General features: G+C 37.4%; 4 protein-coding genes across 4 annotated transcripts; 2 read left to right on the forward strand and 2 right to left on the reverse strand.

Annotated features, from left to right (window-relative positions):
• Positions 1-294: 294 nt before the first annotated feature.
• LOC121792205 (probable pectate lyase 12) lies at positions 295-2,824 on the forward strand. Its single transcript, XM_042190064.1, has 4 exons — positions 295-715; positions 1,222-2,119; positions 2,225-2,427; positions 2,548-2,824. The coding sequence occupies exons 1-4, from the start codon at positions 492-494 to the stop codon at positions 2,732-2,734; spliced, it is 1,512 nt and encodes a 503-aa protein (XP_042045998.1). The 5' UTR covers positions 295-491; the 3' UTR covers positions 2,735-2,824.
• A 648-nt stretch (positions 2,825-3,472) lies between these two features.
• LOC121792206 (myb-related protein MYBAS1-like) lies at positions 3,473-4,722 on the reverse strand. The gene is made up of 3 exons (XM_042190065.1): positions 4,439-4,722; positions 4,131-4,361; positions 3,473-4,053 (listed from the first exon to the last, which is right to left on the reverse strand). The coding sequence occupies exons 1-3, from the start codon at positions 4,551-4,553 to the stop codon at positions 3,854-3,856; spliced, it is 546 nt and encodes a 181-aa protein (XP_042045999.1). The 5' UTR covers positions 4,554-4,722; the 3' UTR covers positions 3,473-3,853.
• Positions 4,723-6,010: 1,288 nt separating this feature from the next.
• Positions 6,011-7,105, forward strand: LOC121792207 (thaumatin-like protein 1). The gene is made up of 2 exons (XM_042190066.1): positions 6,011-6,072; positions 6,143-7,105. Exons 1-2 carry the CDS (start codon positions 6,021-6,023, stop codon positions 6,808-6,810), a joined length of 720 nt encoding a protein of 239 aa, XP_042046000.1. The 5' UTR covers positions 6,011-6,020; the 3' UTR covers positions 6,811-7,105.
• Positions 7,106-7,254: 149 nt separating this feature from the next.
• On the reverse strand, positions 7,255-10,163 carry LOC121792208. The gene is made up of 4 exons (XM_042190067.1): positions 9,780-10,163; positions 9,240-9,350; positions 8,063-8,131; positions 7,255-7,462 (listed from the first exon to the last, which is right to left on the reverse strand). The coding sequence occupies exons 1-4, from the start codon at positions 9,921-9,923 to the stop codon at positions 7,412-7,414; spliced, it is 375 nt and encodes a 124-aa protein (XP_042046001.1). The 5' UTR covers positions 9,924-10,163; the 3' UTR covers positions 7,255-7,411.
• Positions 10,164-27,178: the final 17,015 nt, after the last annotated feature.

The following is a 27,178-nucleotide window of genomic DNA, read 5'->3' on the forward strand; positions in this document are numbered from 1 at the left end:
TACGAATTAGTAGAAATGAGGTTCATTACCAAAAGTAGTCTAAAGTTATTGTGACAAGTATTGATGAACGGGCTGAAAAGAAAACTTGTGATAAGTAATGGCGGACGGAGGGAGTATTATATTTAAATAAATTTTATACTTAAAAAATATGATTAAAATGATTTATATAAGGATGGTACAAGTACATAAGACAAAAAATGGAACATTGATTTTAGCCTAAACAAAATTGGTATAGACATTATTAGTATATTGTTGGCTTTTACTTTCTGAAAATTCCTCTATCACTCTTTTTAACAGACTATAACCGAACACCAGCTGCTGTGTCGTAGATAGAGAATAGAGAGAGTGAGGACACGGACACCGAAAGTAGTGGTGCTGTAGCATTACTGTTACCAACGCTAAAATACTCTCTCCACTCATATCACTCACTCTACCATTCACATAGAGCCCTTCAATTCTTTTTCAAATCTGCCTTCTTCCATTTTCCACCAATGCCGCTGCAGCATGAGCGCATTGCTCTACCAACACCAATGTTTCTCCACTGCGCCAGATTTTACCAAACCAGAAGCTGCAGATTCTCGGCGATGCTCACCGTAAGCTGCATTGTGTTTCTCCTCCTTGTTTCCTCTTTTCCCCAGCGTGCCTCCGCAATGTACAACCTCACTCTCCCCGGCCAGCACCCCAACCCTGACCACGTTGCTCAAGACCTTCACAGGCAACCCAATAACTTCCTTTTTTGCTCTTGACATTATTTTTTCTATGTTTCTTTCATGAAATTATTTTTTATTCCAGTATTTGTCTTGAATCTTGAACCAGACTACCTACATTTTGAGTTTTATGTCTGAAAATTTTGTTAGTATAATGTTGGATGAAAATTTGAGTTTGTTATGTGCTTGCCCCTGTTTTTGAGTAATGCTAAAGTTTTGCAGATAAATTCTGCTTTACGAGTTACACACTTTATTTCTTTTGTGTATAATGCTACACCCCTTTCATGTTTGAGATTTTTTTAAGATAAAAAGTTTTATTGAGAGAGGGTAGGTTATGGAGTAGTGGTGCTTTAATGTCTACTGCTTTTTACTGAGGGCGTGGGTCCTACACCAGAATTTGAGTCTTCCGTTGACCGCGGCGGCATCCAATGCTCGTCTCGTTTGAAAAAAACAACCCAATCTAATTCCAACATTACTATTTTTTTTTATAAAAAAACACTCCAAATCCATGCAGGAAAGTGAATGGCTCTATTTGGAGACGAGAAATGTTATCCAAGGAGGCGGGGTCGTCGTGTATGACGGGCAACCCCATCGACGACTGCTGGCGATGCGACCCGAACTGGCAGCTGAACCGGCAGCGCCTGGCGGACTGCGGCATCGGGTTCGGGCAGTACGCCCTGGGCGGGAAGGGCGGGCGCTACTACGTGGTGACGGACTCGTCCGACCACGACCCGGTGACCCCTCGGCCGGGCACGCTGCGGTACGCGGTGATCCAGACGGAGCCCCTGTGGATCGTGTTCGCGTCCAACATGCTGATCCAGCTCTCCGAGGAGCTCATCTTCAACTCCTACAAGACCCTGGACGGGCGCGGCGCCAACGTCCACATCATCGGCGGCGGATGCCTCACCCTCCAGTACATCAGCAACGTCATCATCCACAACGTCCACATCCACCACTGCTACCAGTCCGGGGAGACCAACATACGCTCCAGCCCAACGCACTACGGCTGGCGCGGGAAATCGGACGGCGACGGGATCTCGGTGTTCGGGGCAAGGGACATCTGGATCGACCACTGCTCGATGTCGCACTGCAAGGACGGCCTGATCGACGTGGTGATGGGGTCCACGGGGGTCACCATTTCGAACAACCACTTCTCGCACCACAACGAGGTGATGCTGCTTGGCCACAGCGATGACTACTTGCCAGACTCCGGGATGCAGGTCACCATCGCTTTCAACCACTTTGGGAAGAAGTTGATACAGAGGATGCCGCGGTGCAGGAGAGGCTACATTCATGTCGTGAATAACGATTTCACGAGGTGGGAGATGTATGCCATCGGAGGCAGTGGGAATCCCACCATTAACAGCCAGGGGAATCGTTACATCGCCCCCTATGATCGCAATGCTAAGGAGGTGTGTACTTTCCACAAACTTGTGTTATTTTGTTTTTAAGACTCGATTTGGCCACAGATAGTGCCACAGGCAAACTCACACACACAACTATGTTAATTTTTGCAGGTGACGAAGCGCGTGGATACGGCTGAGGGGGACTGGAGGGGTTGGAATTGGAGAAGTGAAGGTGATATAATGGCGAATGGTGCCTACTTTGTGGCTTCAGGGCAGGGTGTGGAGGTCAAGTATGAGAAGGCCTACAGTATAGAACCCAAATCTGCCGCATATATTGACCAAATCACTTTCAATGCTGGTGTGCTCGGCTCCAGGTCCCTCCCTCTCTCTCCTTTACCCTTTTTGTTTAAACTAATTTCAGCAACCCACTAATTGCATATAGTTATATCTTCATGACTACTAATTTATTCATTTGTTGGTATTTGTATGACCAGGCGCAACAATATGGGCAAGTGGACAGCCGGAAACAATACTTCTGGAGGTGATCTAGATGCGAATTCAGGCATATTCGGGGACTACGAAGATGATTATTCCGGGAGCTGGAGGCCTTGCTCTGCTCATTCTATTCTCAAAACTTTTCTAACAGCCTTATCACTATTTCTGTTTCTAAGCTTCAAATGATTGGGACGAATCCAAAAATGTGGTTTTCCTCCCTATTTATCCGAAACATTGCAACTTCATTATCTTCAAAAAACTTCATCTTTTACGCCAGAACCCTTTTACTACTTTTAAATGAGTCAGGAAAACAAAAACTAAGCACTGATCATTATCCCAAAACTAAATTCAGTTAATATTTTATTTACTCGTGATATTTACTTTATTAACAAAAGTTGTCAAAGTTTGGAAGCATTTGCAAAGTAGGCTAGATACCAAGCATTGAGCAGCCACAGATTTGCTATTTATTTAATTTTCTTGGCGTACTTGCCCGCCTTGTAGTGAAATGAAATGAAATAATTTGGTTGCAGTTGTTAGAAAGAAAAACGAGTAGGTTTGGGTATTCTTTCTTTAAAGTCATGAAAAATATATGACTAGTTGGATATTGTAAGGACTGATGTCTCCCATTGTTTGCCAAAAGATAAACATTATCTCTTGTACAACTAGGTTATTGTATACTCGATCAACACCTTGACCTATAACGATAACATACGCCTAATACTATATTGCAATGCATAATTAGAGCACTTACTAGTGTTATCCTAATTAGCACTTTAAGCAATGTAGTATTTCCTACTTTTTTCAAACAAGTTACTTATATAAGTTTGAACATTGATCAAAAGTAGCACGCTTGCACTGTGGCTAAGAAATGACAATTTTTTGCATGATTTTGGTTATTAATTAAAGAACTTGATATAATATGCTTCATCAGTTAAATTTTATAATGTCTTATCTTGGTATTATTAGATTTGATGGTAAATGTTGAGGAATTGTAGTTGGACAATTGATGTTGACAGTGGCTGAACTGAAGCCCCTCCACAAGTTTTACTTTTATTTTCTTGATATATGTATGTCTTATGGTTATTCCTATAGGCCTTAGACTCGCCGGAGAACCCAAGAAGAGGATGTCGAAGAAGAGAAAAATCGGAGTAGGGATGAGTTAAAGACCCGAAATGTATTTATATAAAAGAATTATTGGCAGCATGAAATATTTGGAAATTAGAGTACAATTAGTTGATTGATATGTTTATAGTAATAGTAGATTGTACGCATATGTATAATCCTTTTTGTATAACTACATAAATCTCAGTCTCCACCCCAGAGAGAAATATCCCAGTCTCCGGAGATCCATTCCGGACTGTAAATGTTGCAGTCGAAGGAGCCATCCGTAGGCCAGTTTGACATCCACTCTATCAACCTGGCCTCATAAGGTGATCTCATTGCATCACTTACGTCATTCTTCATTGGACTTTTCGTTGCACATTCTGGTCTCGTGCTACCGCATTCTGTGTATGACAGCCATATATATCCACTCAAACCGAGTCCACATTGATTGGAACTACATAAACTTACTGCAGCTTACCTTTCTCCACTGGTGGAGCTTTCTTCTTTGAGTAACTTCTCCAGTAGTTCTTTATCTCGTTATCAGTTCTTCCAGGCAATCTCCTTGCAATCTTGGACCACCTGTTTCCCCATTTCTGGTGAAGTTCGATGATAATTCGCTCTTCTTCAACGGAGATGTTGCCATGCTTCAAATTGGGACGGAGATAGTTCATCCATCGCAGTCTGCAGCTTTTGCCACTTCTTCTTAGCCCTGCATCATTACTAGATTATCTATTCTGAATTTGTAAGTAAACATATTTAAGATTGAATATATATATATACATATACCTGATGCTTTGGCTAATGCATCCCATCTTTTATCGCCCAAAACAGCAACAGAGGCAGCTAGCTGGTCGTCTTCTTCCTCGTGCCAAGGCCCTTTACGCAGTTCAGCTCCCTCCATAACCGTATAGTTGATAGCCGAGTTGCGATGAGTTAAAAATAAGCAAGAAAGTTGCTTAATATATAGGAAAATGAGGGTGACCAAAACATATTACATTAGCAGAGGAAGTGGAGTACAATGCACTAGAATATGTCACCACCAAATGCTTAGGTTTTTCATTATGTTGCATCAATCTTTTGGGCTGCAGATAGTATTTTGTCACATCTTGATTATAACAAAAATGGTGATGTTATAAAGTACCCATTTACACATACTCTAATGCTTTTGATCCTGAAGCTCAAAACAGATTGATTTATATCAAAATGCAACTTGATAAGTAAGAACCACCTTGTTTTGGTAATAAAATTAAATGTTAGTACCTCATTTCAACGCCTAATATGCTCACCCATCCACTACCCCATATAGTGACACTACTCTGATTAATTGATTGCCAAGTTCATTGAACGAAAACCAAGTAACACATTTTTTGTCACTTCGTCTTAGTTTTCATGTGATCCACTAATTAATATTGAGATCAAATAGCCTCTTGTCTCTTGACATTATTTTAGCATGACCACGTGATAATAGTAGAATAATGTGGCATCAAATATAGTGTATTTTACAGGATAAATGATGCCGTTGGGGAGAACAATGGCGATGTTATAATTTCCATTTATCTAAATCGTGCTGTAAAAGGAAAATGTTGATCCGAATCAACAGTGACTTACTGACATTCTTGTAATATTACAAGACTACTACTAGTGTGTTTTGCCTAAAATAATCTTTCTGGTTGTTTAAAAATTGAAGTGATAGGAACATAAAATTAAAATTTATGTTGCTCTTTGTATTATAATTAATTTTATTTATTTTATTTAAAGCCTTTCATTTACTAAGTAATTAATATTGTATATTTCATATTAAAGCATGTGCATATCGTCTAAAAAATATTCCATCCGTCTGCCATTAATTTAAAAGTTGACCCGTGGGTTATAAAAAAATGTAAAAAAATATGGATAAAAAAGCCGGTGGAATGTGTCATATTTTTATATATTAATTTCATAATAAAATGCGAGTAAAATAAACTAATGTAACATTGAGTTCATTACTAAAAGTAGTAAAAAATAACTGTGACGGATCGAAAAGAAAAATAGTACTCACATGTATTGGCAGACGGATGGATAGAGTAAGAATCCATGTATCACATGTCTGATGTCCCCTTCCTAGTTCAATCACTAAGCTTCGAATATTTCCAAAATAATAATAAAAATAATCCAAAAGATTTAATTGATGATTTATGGCATGAGTAAATTGCGTGTTTGTATATTCATAACGTAATCAAGTCATTCCTCATCAAGTACACGATATTGCATGTCAGATGCAAATTTAATGCAGGATCTTCAAATCACGTTGAGATTTCACGGGTAGAGTTGTATATATAGGAAGCATATTAATACATTCAAACTCAAAACTAGCTTGAATTCGTCTCCAATGGAAAATAAGATATTCACTTCCCTTCTTCTAGCTATATATTGTTTTTCCTGTAAGTAATTTCTATTTATTTATTAGCTAAAAGTGCATAACACAAAATATACATTGAATTATTGTTGCAGGGGTTGTTGATTCAGCCGTATTCACCGTGAGAAACAATTGCCCATTCACAATATGGCCGGCAGCTCTAACCGGAGCCGGTTCGCCAGTCCAAACCGGGTTCGAGCTACCACCACAGGCTTCAAGAGCTCTCACAATTCCGGCTCCATGGTCCGGTCGAATCTGGGCCCGGTTCCAATGCTCCAACTCCGACCGGTTCACCTGCGACAGCGCTGATTGTAACTCGGGTCAAATCGAATGCAACGGCGCAGGTGGCATGCCTCCCGCTACTCTAGTGGAATTCACACTAGCAGGGGATCAAGGCAAAGACTTCTACGACGTGAGCCTTGTTGACGGATTCAATCTGCCAGTAGCGGTCACCTCTGCCGGAGGAAACTGCCCGACCACGAGCTGCCCGTTTGATATCAATAACAAAGGCTGCCCCACTGAACTGGCGGTGAGAGGGGGGAACGGCGCGGTGGTTGGGTGCAAGAGTGCGTGCCTTGCACTCAACCAGCCTCAGTATTGCTGCACCGGCGCGTATAGCAGTCCAGCGACGTGCAAGCCCACGAGCTACTCTCAAATATTCAAGTCGCGATGCCCGCAGGCTTATAGCTATGCTTACGATGATCAAACCAGCTTACTTACGTGCCCAACAGGGAACGACTATCTCATTACATTCTGTCCTTGAAAAGTTCTTAAATTCACATTGATTTCGGCCACCCATTTTCATTGAATGAAGGATTATATTATGCTATAACTAAAATAAAGTTCTAATTTTACATCAGTTTTCTTCTCTTGTTCAAATATTGTGTCCTAACTTAACACATTATAAATCTACAGAAATAAATAAAAATAAGAGTTGATTGTTTATATTTTCCCATTCTTTTCATGCATTGTGAATAAAATATAAACAGTGAGATAAATACAATATGAGTATCATTTAAAACAAACAAGACAAAAAAAAAGTGATTCCATTAAAAAACAAGACAAACTATAAATGAATTGATGGGTTGTGAAAACTGAATACGAAGAATTGTAGAATTGGGCCCAACTCAAAAGTTCAGTAGAGAGAGAGAGGAATTAATGAAGGGCAAGGGGCTACGAATTGGAAATGGAATCAAAGGAAGATCTATTAACAATCTAAAATGCTTAATTAACACATCACTTGAATGGTATTGCTCATTTGATTCAACTCTTGAATGTACAGGTTTCCACACCAAAAATGTAACACATTCGGATTATTAGATAAAAAAAACATATTGGCTTCCCTCCTCCGCATGATAATTTCGCTAGCGATCAATAAACGACTTGTTCATTAGATCGACGGCTGAATCCATGAACTGCCACCACCATAACAAATAACTCTATTAATTAAGGTAATAAACATGACACACTAGTTTTAAGGTGTTTTTTTGTTGACAAAAGCAGATATCAACGCATCTATCCTTTCCATTACAGAAAAGGCTTTATTTTGACATCATGACATGGTTTTACTAGGAAAAAGGAACAATTAGCAGACACCAGCAGAGCCAAATTATTCACTAATTTCCTCGATCATCCATTCTTCTACAAGCTAATCTATATAAAATACTCCATCCATCCCACAAGAATATGCACTTTTCAATTTTGGAAACTCTTTTCTCTCTATGGAAGTGATACCCATTCCCCACTAACAATACTTTAATTACTTTTTCTCTCTACCTCTCTCTTACTTTACCAATTTTGAATTAAAACTCGTGCCGAACCCAAAGTGCATATTCTTTGGGGACGGAGGGAGTATAGCACAAAATATGATCTTTTCCTTTTCTATTACATGTCTAAAAGGAGCATCACCTGAGCTAGTTCAGCTTATATTTTCGATTTTGTGAGGCACACAATAATCAACAAACACTTTTCTTTTTTGTTCATGTTATGGTAAAATGTAGTTTACTGGAACTTACTTTGCCAATTGATTTGAGTTCCCGCCCAACTGGTTCCATAAACTTCAAGTCCACTTCTATCGGCCATACCTGCAAAAGTAAAAACAAACAAACACTAACATATCAATATATAAGTTCAAATGAGGCGTTCAAACTTCATGAAGTTGACTTAATAACAAAAGAATTCCCCACGGATCATGCAGACTTTGCATGACCATAAATGGATCTAGAGTGAAAGTACAGAAAGTGAAATAATCAAATCAGCAAATAATAGAGCATTCTCCATTATAGTTTATACTTTATACCAACAGCATGCAAAAGGAATAGAGCACAAAGCAAAAGGACACAAAAACGATGAATAAATTTTGCCTCTTCGACAATCATCAGATAGAAGCCTAACTGCAGACCACTCCGTACCTAGAAATATGGTTTGTTACTGGACAATAAACATATTAGTTGCAGCAGAAGTTTTAGCTATCCAAAAGGTCAATAATCATGATGTTACTATCAAATACTAAGATATCCCAAGCCAAAAGAATCTGGATATTCTATCCACACAAATATTTGATACATAAAGAGCAGAAAAAATTACTTCATTTAATAGAATGCATATGCCTTTTCAGCTAGTAGAAAATCCATTTATGCTTCTTTTCCTCAGCCTATGTCCATTTTCCATGTTAGCATTTAGGATTCTCAGGGAAACTTGAGCTAGGAGTAGAAGAGGATGAGTAACACACGCATCAAAGTCCTTTGATACTCTTATGCTTTGAATCAACCTTTAGCCTTAGATATGTCAGCCACTGCATAAGAAATATATTCTGAGGCATAGACATAAAAGTGCTATATCATCCATGGATCGTTCGATTAATTCATGAACAAGATGAGCATGTCCCAGTTCACTGCAAGATATTCATTTCAGTCGCATTCACACATATATCAAACAACACTAATACTATGTCAGTTATTACTGCATCTAAAGTCAATTTACGCAACAATATGATTATCCCCCATAGTTTATGAGAAGGCAAGTCGCAGCAATAACAGGCCAAATCACTTAGTATCATCTATTTAATCTAACGCAATCCCACATCAATTAGGCCACACACATGCATGCAATATGAACAATGAAGACATGAACTCCTTTTTCATATCTATAAAAGTTAACTTGTACAGGAAAAGCAGATGGGGAAGGAGGCACCTTGAGACCAAGTAACTTGATGGGTACAGTTTGGCCAGGCACAATGCAGTCCGGCCCTGCAGCTTCAACCACAGCCTCTTTCCCTAGGCCACTCCCAATTGGATCATCATGCTGAGAAATGATATCCAAAAACACAAGGTGTTTACCACAATAACCAGAGTATATAAATGTAAAAGCTACCACACCTTTAAGATTATCAAGGAGAACATACAAAGCAAAAGATAAAATAAATAACCAGCATTGCAAATTGACAAGGAAACGCCCATAATCTCGAGACATCCTCCCCTTCCCCATCCCAAGACAAGGTTGTTAAACAGCATATTGATGAATGTCTAATAGAAACACCGTAGAGCCCCGCCTCTATTAAAGATAAATTAGAAAGTTTGGATCTTCCCCTCATCCCTGCTTTCCATAATTAATTGCATCTGAACAGTGTGATATGTAAAACCTTGTGATATAATAAGAGTTCCAATGAACATATATAGGGCATACAGCACAACTAAACTTGAAGAAAGGGAAAAATAAAAGACAGCAACAAACCTTCATAACAGAAAGGGCAAATTCAGAATAAGGATTGTGAGAGAGGCGGAGAATGGGAGAGTGGTGAATTTTAGGAATAGGTTTTGCAGCCGTCGACGCCCTCCACGGAACATCTTTCTGCAGGGCAGCTCCTTTCACCGACATCTTTTTGGGTATACAAATTCTATTGCGAATTTGGGGTGAGAAATTACTGGTTTTTCTTGGATTATGTGTTGTGGATGAAGATAAGAATTTGGATTTTGTTTTAGTAGAAGAAGAGTGTCCAATGTCGATGGATTGATTGGATTTTGATTTTTTGGCGAGGAAGAAGAATCGGCGGATATCGAATTCGATTAGCGATTTCTCATTTCAGTGTAGTTTACATAATTTGGGCTTCGTGTCCAACTATTCACGGATAAAAAAATTATGTGGTTAATAGTTGAATAATAAATTGAATTTAAAAATTATTACTAGTTATTATTAATTTGATCATGTCATATGAATAAGGAAGTAAAATATAAATTGAAAACAAGATGAATCTAGTGACCACAATAATCTAGATTTATAAATAAGATGAACTAAATCAAATTGGATGATCAAGAATCGAAGAACAGAAATGACAACATTTTGGCTTCATTGAAGGAAGGTGATGAAACTGAAACCGCATCTCCTCATTTTACTTCGCATTCCCTTCTTCCCCCACACAAATGCTAAGATAGAGATTTGTTATAATAAAAAACAATTACTATTAATTAAAGTTTTAACGAAAAATCTCATTTTATGTGTGGGTCAGTGGGTGTCCCTACCCATGATTCCATTGAAGTTTGATCCCGTTATAATATTTCTACATGATGTGCGTTATTTATAATAATAATGCATGCAGCCAAAGATCACACCTATTTGTTTCATTAGGTATGAGCCTATCGATAATTGGGTACAACTATGTTAATTTCGTATGACATGCAATTATTGCAATCTTATTCTTGTGGGGGTCTTTAAATTGATTATCGCAATCTTATTTATACTAGTATAAAATAGTTTATTACAGCATAGTAATTACTACTCCATTCAAAAGAATTAAAAAAATTATAGCACACCTTATTTTTTAATCAACTACTCCATAATAATTTTTATCGAATATAAACTTTAAAAATAATTATATACTTTGATGTAATAAATTCTTGATAGCAACTACAAAGTTGAAATAAAGCATATAAGATTAAAATTAAAGAAACGGAGAATATGTGAAACAATAAAAATGATACTACTACACTACATGAAATGGAGCACCAAAATTTGGATTCTGATTCTGATTCTGATCAACTGAACACAAAAATAAAGCATATACTCTAAGATTTTTTAAATTTTCTGTCTTCCATTCTGATTTTGTATGCTTTACTTTAATGTTCAAAGTATCATTTTATCCAATTAAGCTAATAATTATTTATTAAGATTTATAAATCTTAAATGTGGATATAAGACTAGGAGCATAATTTTACAACTCTTCAAGTATGTATGTGGAAAATAGCATAAGTACACTTATGGTTCAGGATTCACAAAACGGTCGTGGAGTTGATTTAAGGTTAATGATTGAAACTATGGCTGTTTTTTAGTAGTAACAAATTTGACAGACACCCCCACCCCCAAGTGGACGTCAATTTCAATTTGATAGTAATAACACACATCTTATTCATTATATTCATACCTATGAAAAGATCCATATCTACATCTGCCTGCATTTTTCAAACTTTTGAACAAAGAAGCACGCTTTGAAAGTCTAATAGCACAGTGTATTGATTTTGGGGCCATGAATCCATTCATAAAATTGTGTTGTCTTGATTGAGAACAAGTGGGCAACACTAGCCGACAAGTCTTCACAAGAGTTGGGATAGATTGATTTGGGTGGGGGGCTTTTTCCATCATACACTGAAAAAGTTGATTGGAATAAGCATCTAAATAAGCACTACTGCCCAATCCCTTTCCATTTTCCATCACATGATATCATGCTTTCACTTTTCATAACATTGTCCTACACCTCATTGCTAATTCACATCTCTTGTTCATTTTATATTTGGATGTTTTAAGAATATAGTACGTGACAACTCATGGAGCACATTCCTTTGCAATCATCAAAATAAGTACGCCGTTGTGTATCAATTGAGTAAATGACATTTTTATCTACAATACATAATATCCTTAGTAAAGTAAGATGAGAAACAGAGGACTCTGTTTCCAATTGTTCAGCCTTGGGAAATTTGGTCATCTCTGAACTTCTTGTATATGTCCCCTCTGTAAAACTTCCTAGTCCTCACTGCCAAGACGAAGGAAACAATGCAGCCAACCATGAGGAAACCAGCTAGGCCGAGAGATATGTAGAGGAGATGGTAAAAGACGCGGACTTCGTTCTCCGGCTTGGTATCGGCTCTCATCAAACGAACGGTTGGTAGAAAAACGAGGGAGACAGCGGCGGGAAGCCAGGCGATGAGCAAAATGAGGGATTTGGAATCGCCGGCGTAGAAAGCGTGGTAGAGCTGGGTCATGATGGCGCCGCTGAGGCCGGTGAAGCCCTTGAGGAGGCCGATGACGATGCCCCTGCTCTGGGGGAAGTTCTTGACGCAGGTGACGAGGGCGCCGGTGTTGGAGAAGGTCTGGGAGTTGGCGCCGAAGCAGATGTAGAGGCAGATCTGCCAGATGGGGGGAGGGGAGATACGGCGGGTGGCGGCGAGCCAGATCATGGAGTAGCAGGATGTTGGGGTACAAACCCATCCCATATCGGATGAATGAGGGAAGTTGGAAGGTGTATATAATTCCTGTCCAACCCCAATTAGTTTGAGGTCTTTTGGGAGTGACCCAAAAACAAATCCATGCGGGCTTGACCCAAAGCGGACAATATCAAACTAATGTTGCAGTCGACGATCCTAACAAGTGGTATCAGAGTCAAGGTGGCTTTGGGTCGGGCCCTGAAATACTCGGGTTAGAGTCTGGACCCATGTTCGTGTCGACTGCGTTCCCGATGTAGTCTCGGTTCGAGGAAGTTGGAAGGTGTATATAATTCCTGTCCAACCCCAATTAGTTTGACTCCTTTTTCGGAGTGACTCAAAAACAAATCCGTGCGGGCTTGACCCAAAGCGGACAATATCAAACTAATGTTGCAGTCGATGATCCTAACACCGGAGAAGTTCATGGACATGCCGATGGCGAGGACAACCCAGGGAGGGGTGAACTCGTTGATGATGCCGGATATGATGCCGATGTTGCCGCCGAGGTCCTTGAAGAAGCTGATGAGGTTGAGGGTGGTCTGGTCGTAGCCCAGGGAGGTCTTCAGGTCGTTGGAGTAGAGGCTGAAGATGTAGGTGGCGCCGGACATTGACATGATCAGGAGGCACCCGAACACCATGAACCATCGCCGCGGAGCATCTGCATCGCTACCGCTCCGGCGACGCGGCGGATTAGATCCGCCTCCGCCATTGTGATTTAATTTTGGTTGGTTCGTTCTTGGTAGCGGATAAGAATGTTGTTTGGACTTGGGAATGTTGAATATTCGATTATGAATTTGTTTGGACTTGGGAGTGTTGAATATTCGATTATGAATTTGGGGATAGCTACTTATACTCGCCAAGTTAAATCATTTTCATTTTATTACTCCTACCATTTTTGTTGGAGTAGCTAGTGTATGATTGATTGCTATTGGTGTGGAGATAGGTGTGGATGGAAGCAAAGATTGACTATTTGTCTATTTATCTTTTATAAGAAAAACTATTTTTTATTAATTAATATTATCTGATCTCCATGTCTCAATAAATATTTTTAAATAATTAATACTATCCGATTCCATGCCTCAATAACTATTTTTTAATAATTAATACTATTCGATTTCCATGTCAATAAATATTTTTAATAATTAATACTATCTGATTCCATGTCAATAACTATTTTTTAATAATTAATACTCCCTCCGTCCCTGAAAATTCGTCCCAGTTTACCATTTCGGTCCGTCCCTGAAAATTTGTCTCACTTCAAACTTACTAAAAATGGACATATCTTTATACTCCTCCATATTCACAATATTTACACTCTGACCCCCTCTCTCTCCTCTCAAACCCACTACCAGCAGAAGACCTCTTAGCCGCCGCCCAATTATCAGTCTCATTAGCCCTAGACGGCGCTAATTCGCGATTCGACTCCCGATTGAAACTCCCCTGGCGCCGCGGCTGCTCATCCCTCATCCCGCCGCCATAGGATCTGAATCCCCCTCCTAGCTTGTTCCGATCGAGCTCTTCCGTCGTCCGCTCTCGCGGACCCATCGGGAGAGCCATCAGCTCGTCCGTCGTCAACCCCTTTGCCTGGAAGGACGCCGGCTTCGCAGTGCTGTAGGTCGAGAATTCCTGGAGCGTGAGGACCTGCTTCTTTTTCTTCTTAGTCTTCGCCAGAGCCAGGGACGGGAAATCCGCCGTCTCGGAGTGGCCGTTTGGCGCCGCCACCGTTTCCTCCTGCTGCTGGAGGAGCTCCGACTCGTTCTCCTCCGCGTCCAAAGCTCACGCGCCTGGCTTCGCCCACGCTGTCTTCACCGTAGCCGCCATGATTGCTGCTTCTCGATTTCTCTCTCTCCCATTAATTAGTTAATCACATTAATTTCGCATTACTTTTTTAATCACAGATTTTTGTAATCACATTAATTTTTTAATCACACCTCATTTAAACAATAATAAAAGAATATCATCATGTGGGACCCAAACTCCACTACACTCCTTCATTTAATACAAAGTCAAACTATTCCTTAAAACCCATGCCCGGTCAAAGCGGGACGAATTTTGGGGGACGGAGGGAGTACTTTTTATATAAGTAGCTGTTAGAACAAAACAAATCCCTTTTTATTGTCTAGATAGTAGTCAATATAGGTGCGTGGTGATTAAAGTTGGTATAAATTTATCTATATGGGATACGATACTCTTGCTTTATAATTGCTAACTAGTCTCGTACACTTATGGGTACTACTTATGTTAAAATAAGTTGAGTCAATTGCTTATATGCTGCGTATTGCATAGACTAGTATCTCACCCATGTCACTACAAAAAATGGCTATTTTAGTGGCGGAAATATTCGCTAGTGGTACTGACAGAATAGTGGCAGATAATCCGTCAGAAAATTTAGTGGCAGAATTCCCACAGATCAGTGGCGGAATTTAATTTGCACGTATCTGTGGCGGATTATTCCGCCACTACAAATAAATTTTTCAATAAAATATATAACTATTATAAAAAATAAATTCTAGTGGCGGATTTTCCGCCACAAGTTTAGTAGCGGATTATTTTCTGCTACTGTTTTATGAATTAAATTAGGGCACACTTAGAGTATCAACAATAGTGTGGACACTTTCCCTGGACAAGCCACTTTTTTTGTCCTCGGCTACTTTTGATTTGTCCACATCCAAAAAAAAAGTTTCCATAGCAATAGCGGACACTTTTTTTGGCCACATTTCACTTTATTTAATTTTTTGTATATTTTAATTCAATGAATATTAAAATTATCGGATTATACATAATTAGAAAAAAATGGCTAATTAAATAAATTAAAATTGAAGAATCATCCTCGTCGGTTTCCGTCTGCACCTCTTGAATCAGAGAATCTCACACGTCATTCCACAAATCATTCATTTTTTAATAGCAATGGAATCCAAAAATTTTAGAGAGACAAAGTATGAATAAAAAGTTGGAATAATGTGAAGATAATAAGGGCAATGAGGTGTATTTATAGGCAATTATAATAAATTAAAGAAACGAAAAAAAATTGTCCACCGCCGCAGCTCACCCGCCGCTCAGTAGACCGCCGCGTGCATCGCCGCGCCGCTCCCTACCCGCCGCGTCCTCGCCGTCTACTCGGCGATGGCCCTTCCGCCCCCTCCCATCCGTCCACGTCGGGGCGGACGTTTCCTCCACTATGAATCGCCGCGGCGGCGACTCCGGGGCGGGCGGCGCGCCTATTGTGGATACCCTTAGATTTACGCTTTTCATTCACTTCACTCTTGAGCGAAATTCTCCCCGCCGTTGCAGCTCCAGCTCCATCACCGCCGTTCGCCGCTCCAGCTCCATCACTGCCGTTCGCCCGACCAGCTCCATCGCCACCGTTCGCCCGTCCAGCTCCGTCGCCGTCGCCCGCTCGCGTTTCACAATAACCGCCGTCGCCACCAGGTAATGAATGACCATTCCCCAGCCTCTTCTCGCCATTTCCTCTTTTGCCTCTCAATTGAAGCTATCTGCGTGTCAATTGAAGCAATCTATTAAAAGTCCATTTCTTTTTTCTCTCTTTCCTTGATATGTTTGTATTCTTATATTCTAATTAGGTTAATTTCGTCAATTTTAGTCTGTATATTTCTTACACATGCTGAAAGGATGCAGCCAAACGCATGAAGAAGAAGAATGAAACAAACAATGAAACAAACATTTGCATCTAATATTGTATTCATCTCAGATTGTATTCATCTAATAATGTTGTATTGTATTCAATACAACAAGATTCCATTACATATACTACATGTTGGAATAATCTAGAATCATGCTCTAATCTACATTGTACATAACTAATCATGCTTTACATTCTTAATCTAACAAACTCTCTGCAAAGTATCCTTCTTCTTTAATCCCTTGTTCACCACGTCTCTCCAAGTACAAGGGTGGTCCTGCACCACAACTGTTTTGTTTGGATCACTCTCAGGCTCTACTCGTGCGAGCTTCATGATTGGCTTCCCATTTGTGCCAGCCACTGCAGTCACTTTTGACTCATGCATAGCTCCAGCTTGTGTGAGGTTGGCAACTCCTTTCTCTCGTGCACAATGTGCTGCATCCATGCTTGACATCTTCTCATTGCACAACAAGGCTGGATCATTTTCCTTGCTACTTCCAACACACCCCCTCAACCCGAGCGAGGCTAAGGATACAACACCTAATCTCTCTCTTAGCTTCACAAAGGGTTGATGACTCAATGGTTTGGTGAAGATGTCTGCAATTTGATCGGCAGTAGGCTCATGTCTCAACTCAAGTTCTTTTCCAAGCACTTTGTCACGAACAAAATGTATGTACAGCTCAATGTGTTTAGTGTTTGCATGGAACACATGATTTGAGGCCAAAGCTATTGCACTGAGGTTATCCACCCAAATCACTGGACTCCCTTTCCTTTTAATCTTCAATTCACCAAGTAGGGATGACAACCATGCCACTTCTGCAGCGGCTTGAGCTAGGCTTCTATACTCTGCCTCTGTACTAGACCTAGCCACCACGGTTTGTTTCTTTACACACCAAGAAACAAGATTTCTTCCATGATATGCACAAACACATGTGGTGGACCTTCTGTCATCCAAATCAGATGCCCAGTCTGAGTCTGAAAAGGCTGATATTTCACCGGTTGACTTCTTGATCTGAATTCCATAATCCTATGTTCCTGAAAGATACCCTTAAGATTCTCTTAACAGCTCTCCAATGTGTATCTAGAGGTTCAGCCATATACTGACTCACTTTGTTCACAGCAAAATTAATATCTGGCCTAGTGATTGTTGCATATTGCAAGGCACCAACAACACTTCTGTAAAAGCTTTGAATCTGCAGTCCAGAGTGCTTGCTCAACTCAGAACTTGAAACCATGGAGCACCTATCATGTTAGCTTTCTTTAAGAGATCTTTGATGTAGTTGGATTGACAGAGATAGAGGCCTCCATCAATAGTCCTTACAACTTCAACTCCTAGAAACAAGCCCACCTCCCCAAGATCTTTTAAAGAAAAATGAGAATTCAACTGAGAGATGATCTGTTGGATAGAGGCTTGAGAGTTCCCTGTAATAAGCATATCATCAACATAAATAAGAAGATAGATGATCTCTCCACCGCTCTGTCTAATCTATCATAATCTAAAATGTCAGTTTAATGAAAAGACTAATTTACCCTTTTTGGCGGGAAAATGCAAAGCTATTTTTTTTACCCTTTTGGTCATTAAAAAAATGGCATCACACGCCACTTTGCTGAATATTTCAGTAGAAATGTGTTGGGAAGTGCAATGAGGTGTCTGTCTTCTCCAACAAGAATAAAAAAAACATCAAAACAGAAGCATGCCAAAAAATTTTTGTAAAGACTCCACATGTGAAGGCTAGCATCAAAAGAAGTGGTAGGCCTTCAGATTTATTTGAAAAATTTGGAAAACCAATATAAAAGTTGACTTATGGAGGAAGTTTGATCCTTTATAAATGCTACTTTCAAAGAAACAATATTTGGCCACAAATTAGGTGAAAACAAAACACCATTCTGTGAATTTCGTTCACATGTTTGCAGTAATCATTGTCCATCGGAGAAAATCGACGGCAAAGAGACGACCGAAACCATATATTTTGCGACCATTATGTTGGGTAGACAGCACAACACCGTGCGGGTTCTTGGATGGCGGTGGTGGTGTCGGCCTTAAAACCGAGGGCGGCTGGAGGGAAGCGGCGGCAAGAAGGCAACCGCATCCACGATGGCAGAGGATGTCTTTGGTGAGAGAGAGAGATCACCGAGGGAGAGAATTGACGGTAGTGTGAGGAGGGGGGATAGCGGCGGCAACAGTGACTAATCCGGCGGCGCGAAAGAGAGAGTTCCGAGAAAGAGTGAGGACGCCGGAGGAAGGGTGGCGGCGGCAGTATGGTGTAGAAAGAATGAGGAGCCTCTCTCTGAGTTAGGGTTGTGGAGGAAATGAGAGGTAGAAGAAGTAGGTATTTATACAATGGGCTAGGCCACATTCTAATTGAACATCCTAATGGGCGGGTAAATACAAAACTCATATAAAATGTATCACATTTGTTTCATATTAGTACAAAAAGTGTAAAGTTGACATAAATCGTACAAAAGTTTCTTTTGTGTTTCAATTTAATACATTCCGTTATATGTGTTTAAATGGTGTTAACTTTTTACTTATATGACGTACAAACCATGAAACAATGATAAAAAAATTTGTACCAATATGAAACAATCAAAAAACTTTTTGTACCAACATGAAACAATGATGACACATTTTGTACTTCACATAAACAAAGAGTCAACGTCGTTTAAACACATATAACAGAATGTACTAAATTGAAACACGAATAAAACTTTTTGTATGCTTTATGTCAACTTCAAACTTTTTGTACTAATATGAAACAAATGTGATACATTTTGTATGAGTTATGTATTTACCCCTGATTGGGCTGAAAATTATATTTATCCTACGTTGAAATTAAATAGAGCCCAAGTTTTAATTATTTATTTAGGTTAAGAAGAAAATATTTGCAGCCTTAAATTTTCAAATTTAATTTGTTCTTGCATTGAATTTGATAATAGCCTATAATAATTAGGCTATTTAAATTAAATTTTTGAGCCCAGAAATATTATTCTGTACATTATTTAAATTTTTAGATTTATATGATAATAGTAATTAATCATTCATACACGCACATAAAATTGTTGGTATAAATGAGAAATTAATTACTCTTTGGTATACTGAAATTATTATTAGCTTACATTTGTATATAATTTTTATTTATAATTAATATTCAATCTATATAATTTAAAAATAAATTATATATTTATAAATATACATATTTAAATTACTTAAGTTATTGTTATAATTGAGTTACACTTTGATTTATTCTATTAAATTATGTATTGTTGTTAAAACCTTTTTCTCATATCATTTTTTAGATTTCTCAAAAATTTTGAATATATATGCTAATTTAGGCTTTAAATTTTTTGGACTGTATTTATTTTTAAAATACCATATTATTAATTAAATACATTATTTATATATTAATTTATTGAATATTTTTTATTACTCCTTTGTATATTGAAATGATTTTTAGATTATATTTGTGTATTGATTTTTATTTATATTTAATATTCAAGCTATATAATTTATAAATAAATATATGTATACATATTTCATTTACTTAAGATATATATATATATATATATATATACATAGTTAAAATTGAGTTAGACCTTGATTTATTCTATAAATGATACTATATTTTTGTTTAAGACTTTTTCTCATAATAGTTTTTAGATTTCTCAATATATTGGAATATATATATTTATATATGCTAATATGGACTTCTAATTTATCAGATTTTATATACATTTTTAAAGTTAAATTCTTTTTAATTAAATAAATTATATTTATATATTCATTATTGAATATTTTTTACTACTCTTTGGTATTTTAAAATTATTTTTAGATAATATTTATATACTATAAAAAAATTTTTGTTTAATATTAATCTATCTAATTTATAACTATGTATGTATATACATATTTCAACTACTTAAGATATACTATATAGTTAGAATTGAGTTAGACTTTGATGTATTCTATTAAACAATATATTGTTGTTCAAGACTTTTTCTCATATCATTTTATGGATTTCTCAAAGTAGTGGAATATATATATGTGCTAATTTAGACTTCTAATTTATTGAATTTGTATATATTTTTAAAGTAAATTCTTTTTAATTAAATAAATTTACATATTAATTTATTGAATACTTTTTTTATTACTCTTTGGTATATTGAAATGATTTTTAGATTATATTTATATATAAAATTTTAGTTATATTTAATATTCAAACTATATAATTTATAAATTTCCTATATACATATTTAAATTACTTAATATATGGAGTACAATTGTTGAACTATTTCTTTATTCAAATTATATGTTTTTTTTTTCATTTTGATCATTACTCGCATCCTTTATGTGTATATCTTATTATAATTAAATCATTCTTAGTCACACATCTTCTCATTGTCATTTGTTTTATTTTATTTTATTCCACTTATATCAGAAATTAAAACTGTGAAAAATTGTTTAACGAATATGAAATGTTTCATTTAGAATGGGTTAAGAGAAGTACATTTTTACTATGATTGGATCTTCCATTTTGAAAGTTGGTACATAATTTGATGTTGTTAAAGATTATAGATCACTCGAATTGATTTTGCAATAACACCATATTGATAATTAAACGATTAAGTGATTATGTTTTGGAGGGACGAGTATTAGATATGGAGTACTATTATTGGATCTTCCATTTTGAAAGTTGGTACACAATTTGATATTGTTAAAGATTATAGATCACTCGAATTGATCTTGCAATAACACCATATTGATAATTAAACGATTAAGTGATTATGTTTTGGAGGGACGAGTATTAGATGCCATAATATTGGTAAAAAAGTATTGATCCCTCGAATGTCTTTAGTCGAGGCGCCGCTTTTTCATATAGGGTTTAATTTATGGAGTACTATTATTTGGGTTTATTTGTGTTGGTATTTTAGTTTAAGGAGTGTATTAATTGGGCTTTATTTGTGTTGGTATTTTAGTTTAAGGAGTGTATTATTTGGGCATTATTTGTGTTGGTATTTTAGTTTATGAAGTGTATTATTTGGGCTTTATTTGTGATGAATTTTATGATTAAAAATTTATAAAAATTTAGCGTTCCAAATTGGGTGTTATGGCTACATTATCATTATATTTATGTTTTAAATATAATGATAATATCTTTAATTTAAATTCTCTTTTGTAATAAATTTGTATATTATTATTTTGCATTTTATTAGATTTTTAATTTAAAAATATAGGTATAATTATTGGAAATTGTTATATATAGTAAAATAAATCTTTAACTGGATGAATTCGAATAGTTTTATAGAAAGTGGTCCTTCTAAATTTTATTGAAAGATGCATATATAATTGAAACTTAATTATAAATAAATTATCTAACGTAAATTCAAAGTAATTAATACCTGGAAGTAAAATTATTTCGTTATTAATACATACTCAATTGTTTGCAAATTGTGTTTATATTTTCATATATTAACTTATGAAAATTCTTTAAAGACACCAAATCTCTTGAATTACTAAAATTCAATAAAAAATACTACTACTGTCCATATTCCTGAAAATTTGTCACTTATTCTCATTTTGTCCGTCCCTGAAAATTTGTCACCTTTTACTTTTACCATTTTTTGTAGTGGACCTCTCATTCAACTAACTCATTAACACTCATATTTTATTGAGTTTAAAACTACTTTCTTCGTTTCATAGTAGTGAAGTCATTTTATCATTTTGGTACATTACATAGTAGTGGAGTCATTTACCTTTTTAATAGATTTTCAGTGGGATGCCCCAAAAACATGTTAATTGCTTATAGTGGACGGAGGGAGTACTATGTTATCATGATCAAATTTATACAGAATTTTTTACTTTTGTGTTTTCCAAATATATAGTGTAAGGATATAAATACATCTAATAAAGTGTTATATACCATATGCTTCCTTTATTCAACTATGACACATATTTTTCTAATGTCTTATTACATTTTCTGAAATGGAAGCATATTTCCAATTTATCCTTTGTCTTATTATATTCATATTCTCCACTCTAACTCTTTATTTTAATATATTTAGCCGTTAATATATCTTTATTATTTGGAAATCATTTGTCCCGTGCATAGCACGGGTGATAACACTAGTAAATATAGAAGCATTAGCCTTTGATTGTGAGAATCCAAGCTTGAGGAGAACAGAATGCACAGTGAAAAACCATGCTCTAGAAGCCTGCTTCAAGCCATAAAGTGCTTTGTTAAGTTTACACACCAAATGAGGTCCACTTTGTTCAAAACCAGGAGGCTGCTTCATATAAATATCTTCTTTAAGATCACCATTCAAGAAAGCATTGTTGACATCAAGATGAGTTATTGGCCAACCAAGAGAGACTGCCACACTCAGAATGATCCTGATAGTGGTAGGCTTGACAACTGGACTGAAAGTCTCATTAAAATCAAAGTCAGGTTGTTGAGAGAATCCCTAGGAAACCAATCTGGCTTTGTATCTAGCAATGGCTCCAGATAAATGCAGTTTAAGTTTGAAAATCCAAGTGCAGCCTATAAGGTTCTTGCCTGGAGGAAGTGTGGTTAATATCCATGTTTTATTGTTAAGAAGTGCAGTAAACTCACTCAGCATAGCAATTTTCCAGTTAGGAATGAGAAGAGCTTCTAAAGCTGTCCTAGGCACAGGAGGGGATAGTGCAGAAACAGTAAAGACCTTAGGTTTGAAAATTCCAGATTTTGATCTGGTAGTCATTAAATGGGTAGGTTGAGATGAGTTTGGTGGAGGTAATGTGGAAGCTGAATCAGAATGAGATGATGCCTGAGAGCCATGTGGATGGACATCAGAATGGGGGTGATCTGGTGATGGAGCATCATGGTCAGATGTTGAGATAGAAGGTGAGTGAGGTGAGGAAATAGTTGGAGTAGAGGAAGGTGCATTAACTGGAACAGGAGGTGCAAGAATAGGATGTGAATGTGACAAGAAATGGTGACATGGGGAAGCTGATGAATCAGCAACAGGTGAAGCAGAAGATCGATTTTTAAAAGGGAAAATGGACTCATCAAAAATGATATCTCTAGTGACTATCACTTTCCCATCAGGTAAGAGCACTTTATATCCTTTGTGAAAGAGACTATATCCCAGAAATGTTCCTCTAACTGATCTAAACCGAAGCTTATGTTTATTATACGGCCTAGTATAGGGGAAACAAAGGCAACCAAATACTCTTAAGAATGAATAGTCAGGCTTTTTGAGGAAAAGAGTTTCATGTGGAGAAATGTTGTTTATGATCTTGGATGGCATTAGATTAATCAAATAAACGGATGTAACAAAGGCATCATCCCAAAATCTTTGAGGAAGAAAAGATCGAGCTAACAAGGTCAGACCAGTTTCAACTATATGACTATGTTTCCTCTCTGCTAAACCATTCTGCTGTGGGGTGTATGGACAGGAGACTCTATGAATGATCCCACACTCTTTTAGGAAAGGAACTAGACCTTGGAATTCACCTCCCCAGTCAGATTGAAGAATTTTGATCTTTGACCCCAGCAGGTTCTCACTCAAGGCTTTGAATTGTTTAAACACAGTGAACATATCACTTTTGTGTTTTAGCAGAAAGATCCAAGTGAATCTAGAAAAATGGTCTATAAATGAGACATAATATGAATATCCATTTCTAGATTTAACTGGAGAAAGACCCCAACGATCACTAAGAACAAGCTCAAGAGGTGTTGTATACTGAGAAATGGACTGAGAGAAAGGTAGCTTATGAGCCTTAGATACACAACAAGGATAGGAAAGTGAAGGAGATTTCATTGCATGATAAGAGATATTACAGCTATTAAGAGCAAGTTTCACCACATCTAGAGTGAGATGTCCTAGCCTACTATGCCATAGAGACAAATCCGAGTTACAAGATTGACTAGAACTACTGCTGGACTGTGAATTGGCCAAGCTCAGGGAGTGAACAGCTGGTTTCTCTGGACTGGAAGAAGAAATGGGGACAGTGTCACGCTTGATTAGGGAATGATCTACTAGGAAGTGGTATAAGCCTCTCTCAAGAGTTCCTTTGAACACAATTTCCTCGGTGCTCAGATCCTTGACAAAACAAAAGGTCGGGTGAAATTCAAAAAAGGCAGAATTATCTTGAGCAAATTTAGAGACACTCATCAGATTTTTGGTTATGTTAGGTGTTAGGAATTCTTGTATTCATCTAATGAGCGCAGCGGAAATTGCAGACAAGAATAACAGATCTAGATTCATAATCATATTGCAAGTTGAGCACGTAATACACAACGAAACTAAATCTTACTTGTTGTTGTGTTTTCTTCTACGATTGTGTCCTGCAAGTTGAATCCACTACTATCGAGGTCCACGTGTATTCCAATCCGATGCAGGAACTATCCCGGTACAATTGCTCCGTAGAAGAAAGCTAGGAATTCTCTCTACAAAGCTTTACGTATTTTCTCTCTAATGTTACAATATTTCTCATCCCCCACAATGGAGAATAAATAACCATTATATAGACAAAGAGTCATTAGGGTTTCATGATTGTTGGGCTTATGGACTAATTATAATTGTAGCCCAACTACAATTATTTAATCCATATTAATCTAATCTAGCCCATATCCTTTCAATCTCCCACTTGGACTAGCACTAGATATAATATGCAGTTCCAACTTTGTACCCTTGAGCGGATCAAAATACACTTATAGTGTGACCCTTTAGGCCCTCATTATCGACGACGATCTAATCGAAGTCTGCACAAAACTCCTAGACTGCGTTGGCAGCGTAGCTCGATATATGAAGGACGTTTACGTGAATTCGGTAAACAAGCCTTTACACAAAGTTTATAGTAACATCCTTTCATTCACGAACCACCCGATTGAGCCTAAGATTTGTCATGTGCCATCCAAATAGCTCAATCACTTTATCTCATCTTTATTAAATGACCCATTCGATCATATTCAATTACTTTAATTGAATATATCTTTGCATTGACCAATGACTTAATGGTCAAGTAATATAGAGAATTTGAGTGTTCTCTCGAAATTCTAATCGAGGAATGAATCTCATTCTTGGCTCAACTACCATTTCCATTTATCTTATGATGTACCCAACACAAGTCCGTGTCTTAATCCTCCGAGGGGAGGCAAAGCGTTGTACAAGGTCAAAGCACATCACTCAACAAACAAAATGTGTAATGACCTCAGATCCAAGGACTATTACATACTTCATTTACTAATAAACTGTAGACACTTCACAAAACAGTTTAATAGTAGGGTATACCAATACTCTCCAAAGTATACCATGTGTCCATCACGAGTATCTAATATCTCATAGTTGTGAGAACAACTACATTCTCGAAGAATGTGATGCAAACCCCATGCTAACCTATAACATATCACCAATATCCCATTCTTGATGATCATTGGTTAGGGCTATTTTAGAATTATACTATATCATTAATGTCTCACACCATTAACGACAGTCACAATTCAAGGGAACAAATATTTAGAATAAAATCAAACATTTAAAACAATTATTCCAATAAGCGCACAAAACCCATAGGAAATAAAATTTTCATATAATGTGATCAAGTAATATTGTCTCAACACAAAATGTTTCTAAGACATATAAAACTGTAACTCCCACTGATTCAAAGCCATCTACCAACATGCATAACACCTAAGCTCTCAAAGTGCTTGTTGTGTTTTGCTATACATAACGGTTTGGTGAAAGGATCAGCCAAGTTATCATCAGTGGGTACTCTTTCTAATTTTATGTCGCCTCTTTCAATTATTTCTCTGATCAGATGATATCTTCTGGGAACATGCTTGTTCCTGTTCGTAGCTCTGGGTTCTTTTGCTTGCGCAACAGCACCAGTGTTGTCACAATACAAAGGTATTGCACTATTGGCACTCGGAATGACACCCAGTTCTTTAACGAACTCTAACAAAGCAACAGCTTCTTTGGCAACTTCAGATGCAGCAATATACTCGGCTTCGGTGGTGGAATAGGCAGTTGTACCTTGTTTGGAACTATTCCAACTCACTGCTCCACCATTGAGGACAAAAACATATCCAGACTGAGACTTATAGTCGTCATGGTCTGTTTGGAAACTAGCATCAGTGTACCCAGTAACTGATAACTCTGGTTGTCCACCATAGACTAAGAAATATTCTTTAGTCCTTCTAAGGTACTTAAGAATAGTCTTAACAGTTTTCCAATGTTCATCACCGGGATTTTGCTGAAATCTGCCTGTCATGCTAAGCGCATAGGCCACATCTGGCCTAGTAGAAATCATGGCATACATAATAGATCCTATTGCCGAAGCATACGGGATCCTTTTCATGTTGTCTCTTTCTTTGTCATTAGAAGGACAATCCTTCTTTGACAATACAATGCCATGTCCCATAGGAAGAAAACCTTTCTTAGAATTCTCCATTGAGAAGCGCCTTAGCAACTTGTCTATGTAAGTGGATTGTGATAATCCCAACATCCTATTCGGTCTATCTCGATAGATCTTGATTCCAAGGATGTAGGAAGCATCACCCAGATCCTTCATCATAAAGGAACTAGACAACCATTCTTTCACAGATTGCATCATGGAATGATCGCTTCCCATAATCAAGATGTCATCAACATATATGATAAGGAAGACAACGTTACCATTCTCGCGTTTACTATAAACACATGGGTCCTCTTTGCTTCTGACAAAACCAAACAATTTGATTGTTCTGTCAAAACAAATATTCCAACTCCTCGAAGCTTGCTTAAGTCCATAGATGGACTTCTTTAGCTTGCACACTGCATTCGGCCTTTCTTTCGATACAAAACCTTCTGGCTGTGTCATATAGACATCGCCTTCTAATTCTCCATTGAGAAATGCGGTTTTGACATCCATTTGCCAAATGTCGAAATTGTAGTATGCAGCAATTGCAAGTAATATCCTAATTAGGGGTGGCAAATCGTGCGTGTCGGGTCGTTATCGTGTCGACACGATAACGACACGAACACGATAACAACAAACACGAACA

The sequence above is a fragment of the Salvia splendens genome, chromosome 2, assembly GCF_004379255.2.
Source record: "Salvia splendens isolate huo1 chromosome 2, SspV2, whole genome shotgun sequence".
In the NCBI taxonomy this organism is placed as follows: Eukaryota; Viridiplantae; Streptophyta; class Magnoliopsida; order Lamiales; family Lamiaceae; genus Salvia; species Salvia splendens.

Bases quoted from the DNA above. Each gene is read 5' to 3' on its own strand.
- LOC121792205 (XM_042190064.1), top strand. From the start codon at position 492: ATGCCGCTGCAGCATGAGCGCATTGCTCTACCAACACCAATGTTTCTC. The intron at 2,120-2,224 runs GTGTGTACTTTC...TAATTTTTGCAG, and splicing joins ATGATCGCAATGCTAAGGAG to GTGACGAAGCGCGTGGATAC. The intron at 2,428-2,547 runs GTCCCTCCCTCT...TTGTATGACCAG, and splicing joins GCTGGTGTGCTCGGCTCCAG to GCGCAACAATATGGGCAAGT.
- LOC121792206 (XM_042190065.1), bottom strand. From the start codon at position 4,553: ATGGAGGGAGCTGAACTGCGTAAAGGGCCTTGGCACGAGGAAGAAGAC. The intron at 4,362-4,438 runs GTATATGTATAT...GTAATGATGCAG, and splicing joins TGCATTAGCCAAAGCATCAG to GGCTAAGAAGAAGTGGCAAA. The intron at 4,054-4,130 runs GTAAGCTGCAGT...TGTCATACACAG, and splicing joins AGCTCCACCAGTGGAGAAAG to AATGCGGTAGCACGAGACCA.
- LOC121792207 (XM_042190066.1), top strand. From the start codon at position 6,021: ATGGAAAATAAGATATTCACTTCCCTTCTTCTAGCTATATATTGTTTT. The intron at 6,073-6,142 runs GTAAGTAATTTC...TTATTGTTGCAG, and splicing joins AGCTATATATTGTTTTTCCT to GGGTTGTTGATTCAGCCGTA.
- LOC121792208 (XM_042190067.1), bottom strand. From the start codon at position 9,923: ATGTCGGTGAAAGGAGCTGCCCTGCAGAAAGATGTTCCGTGGAGGGCG. The intron at 9,351-9,779 runs GTTTGTTGCTGT...ATCATTTCTCAG, and splicing joins TTGCCCTTTCTGTTATGAAG to CATGATGATCCAATTGGGAG. The intron at 7,463-8,062 runs GTAAGTTCCAGT...TGGTGGTGGCAG, and splicing joins AACTCAAATCAATTGGCAAA to TTCATGGATTCAGCCGTCGA.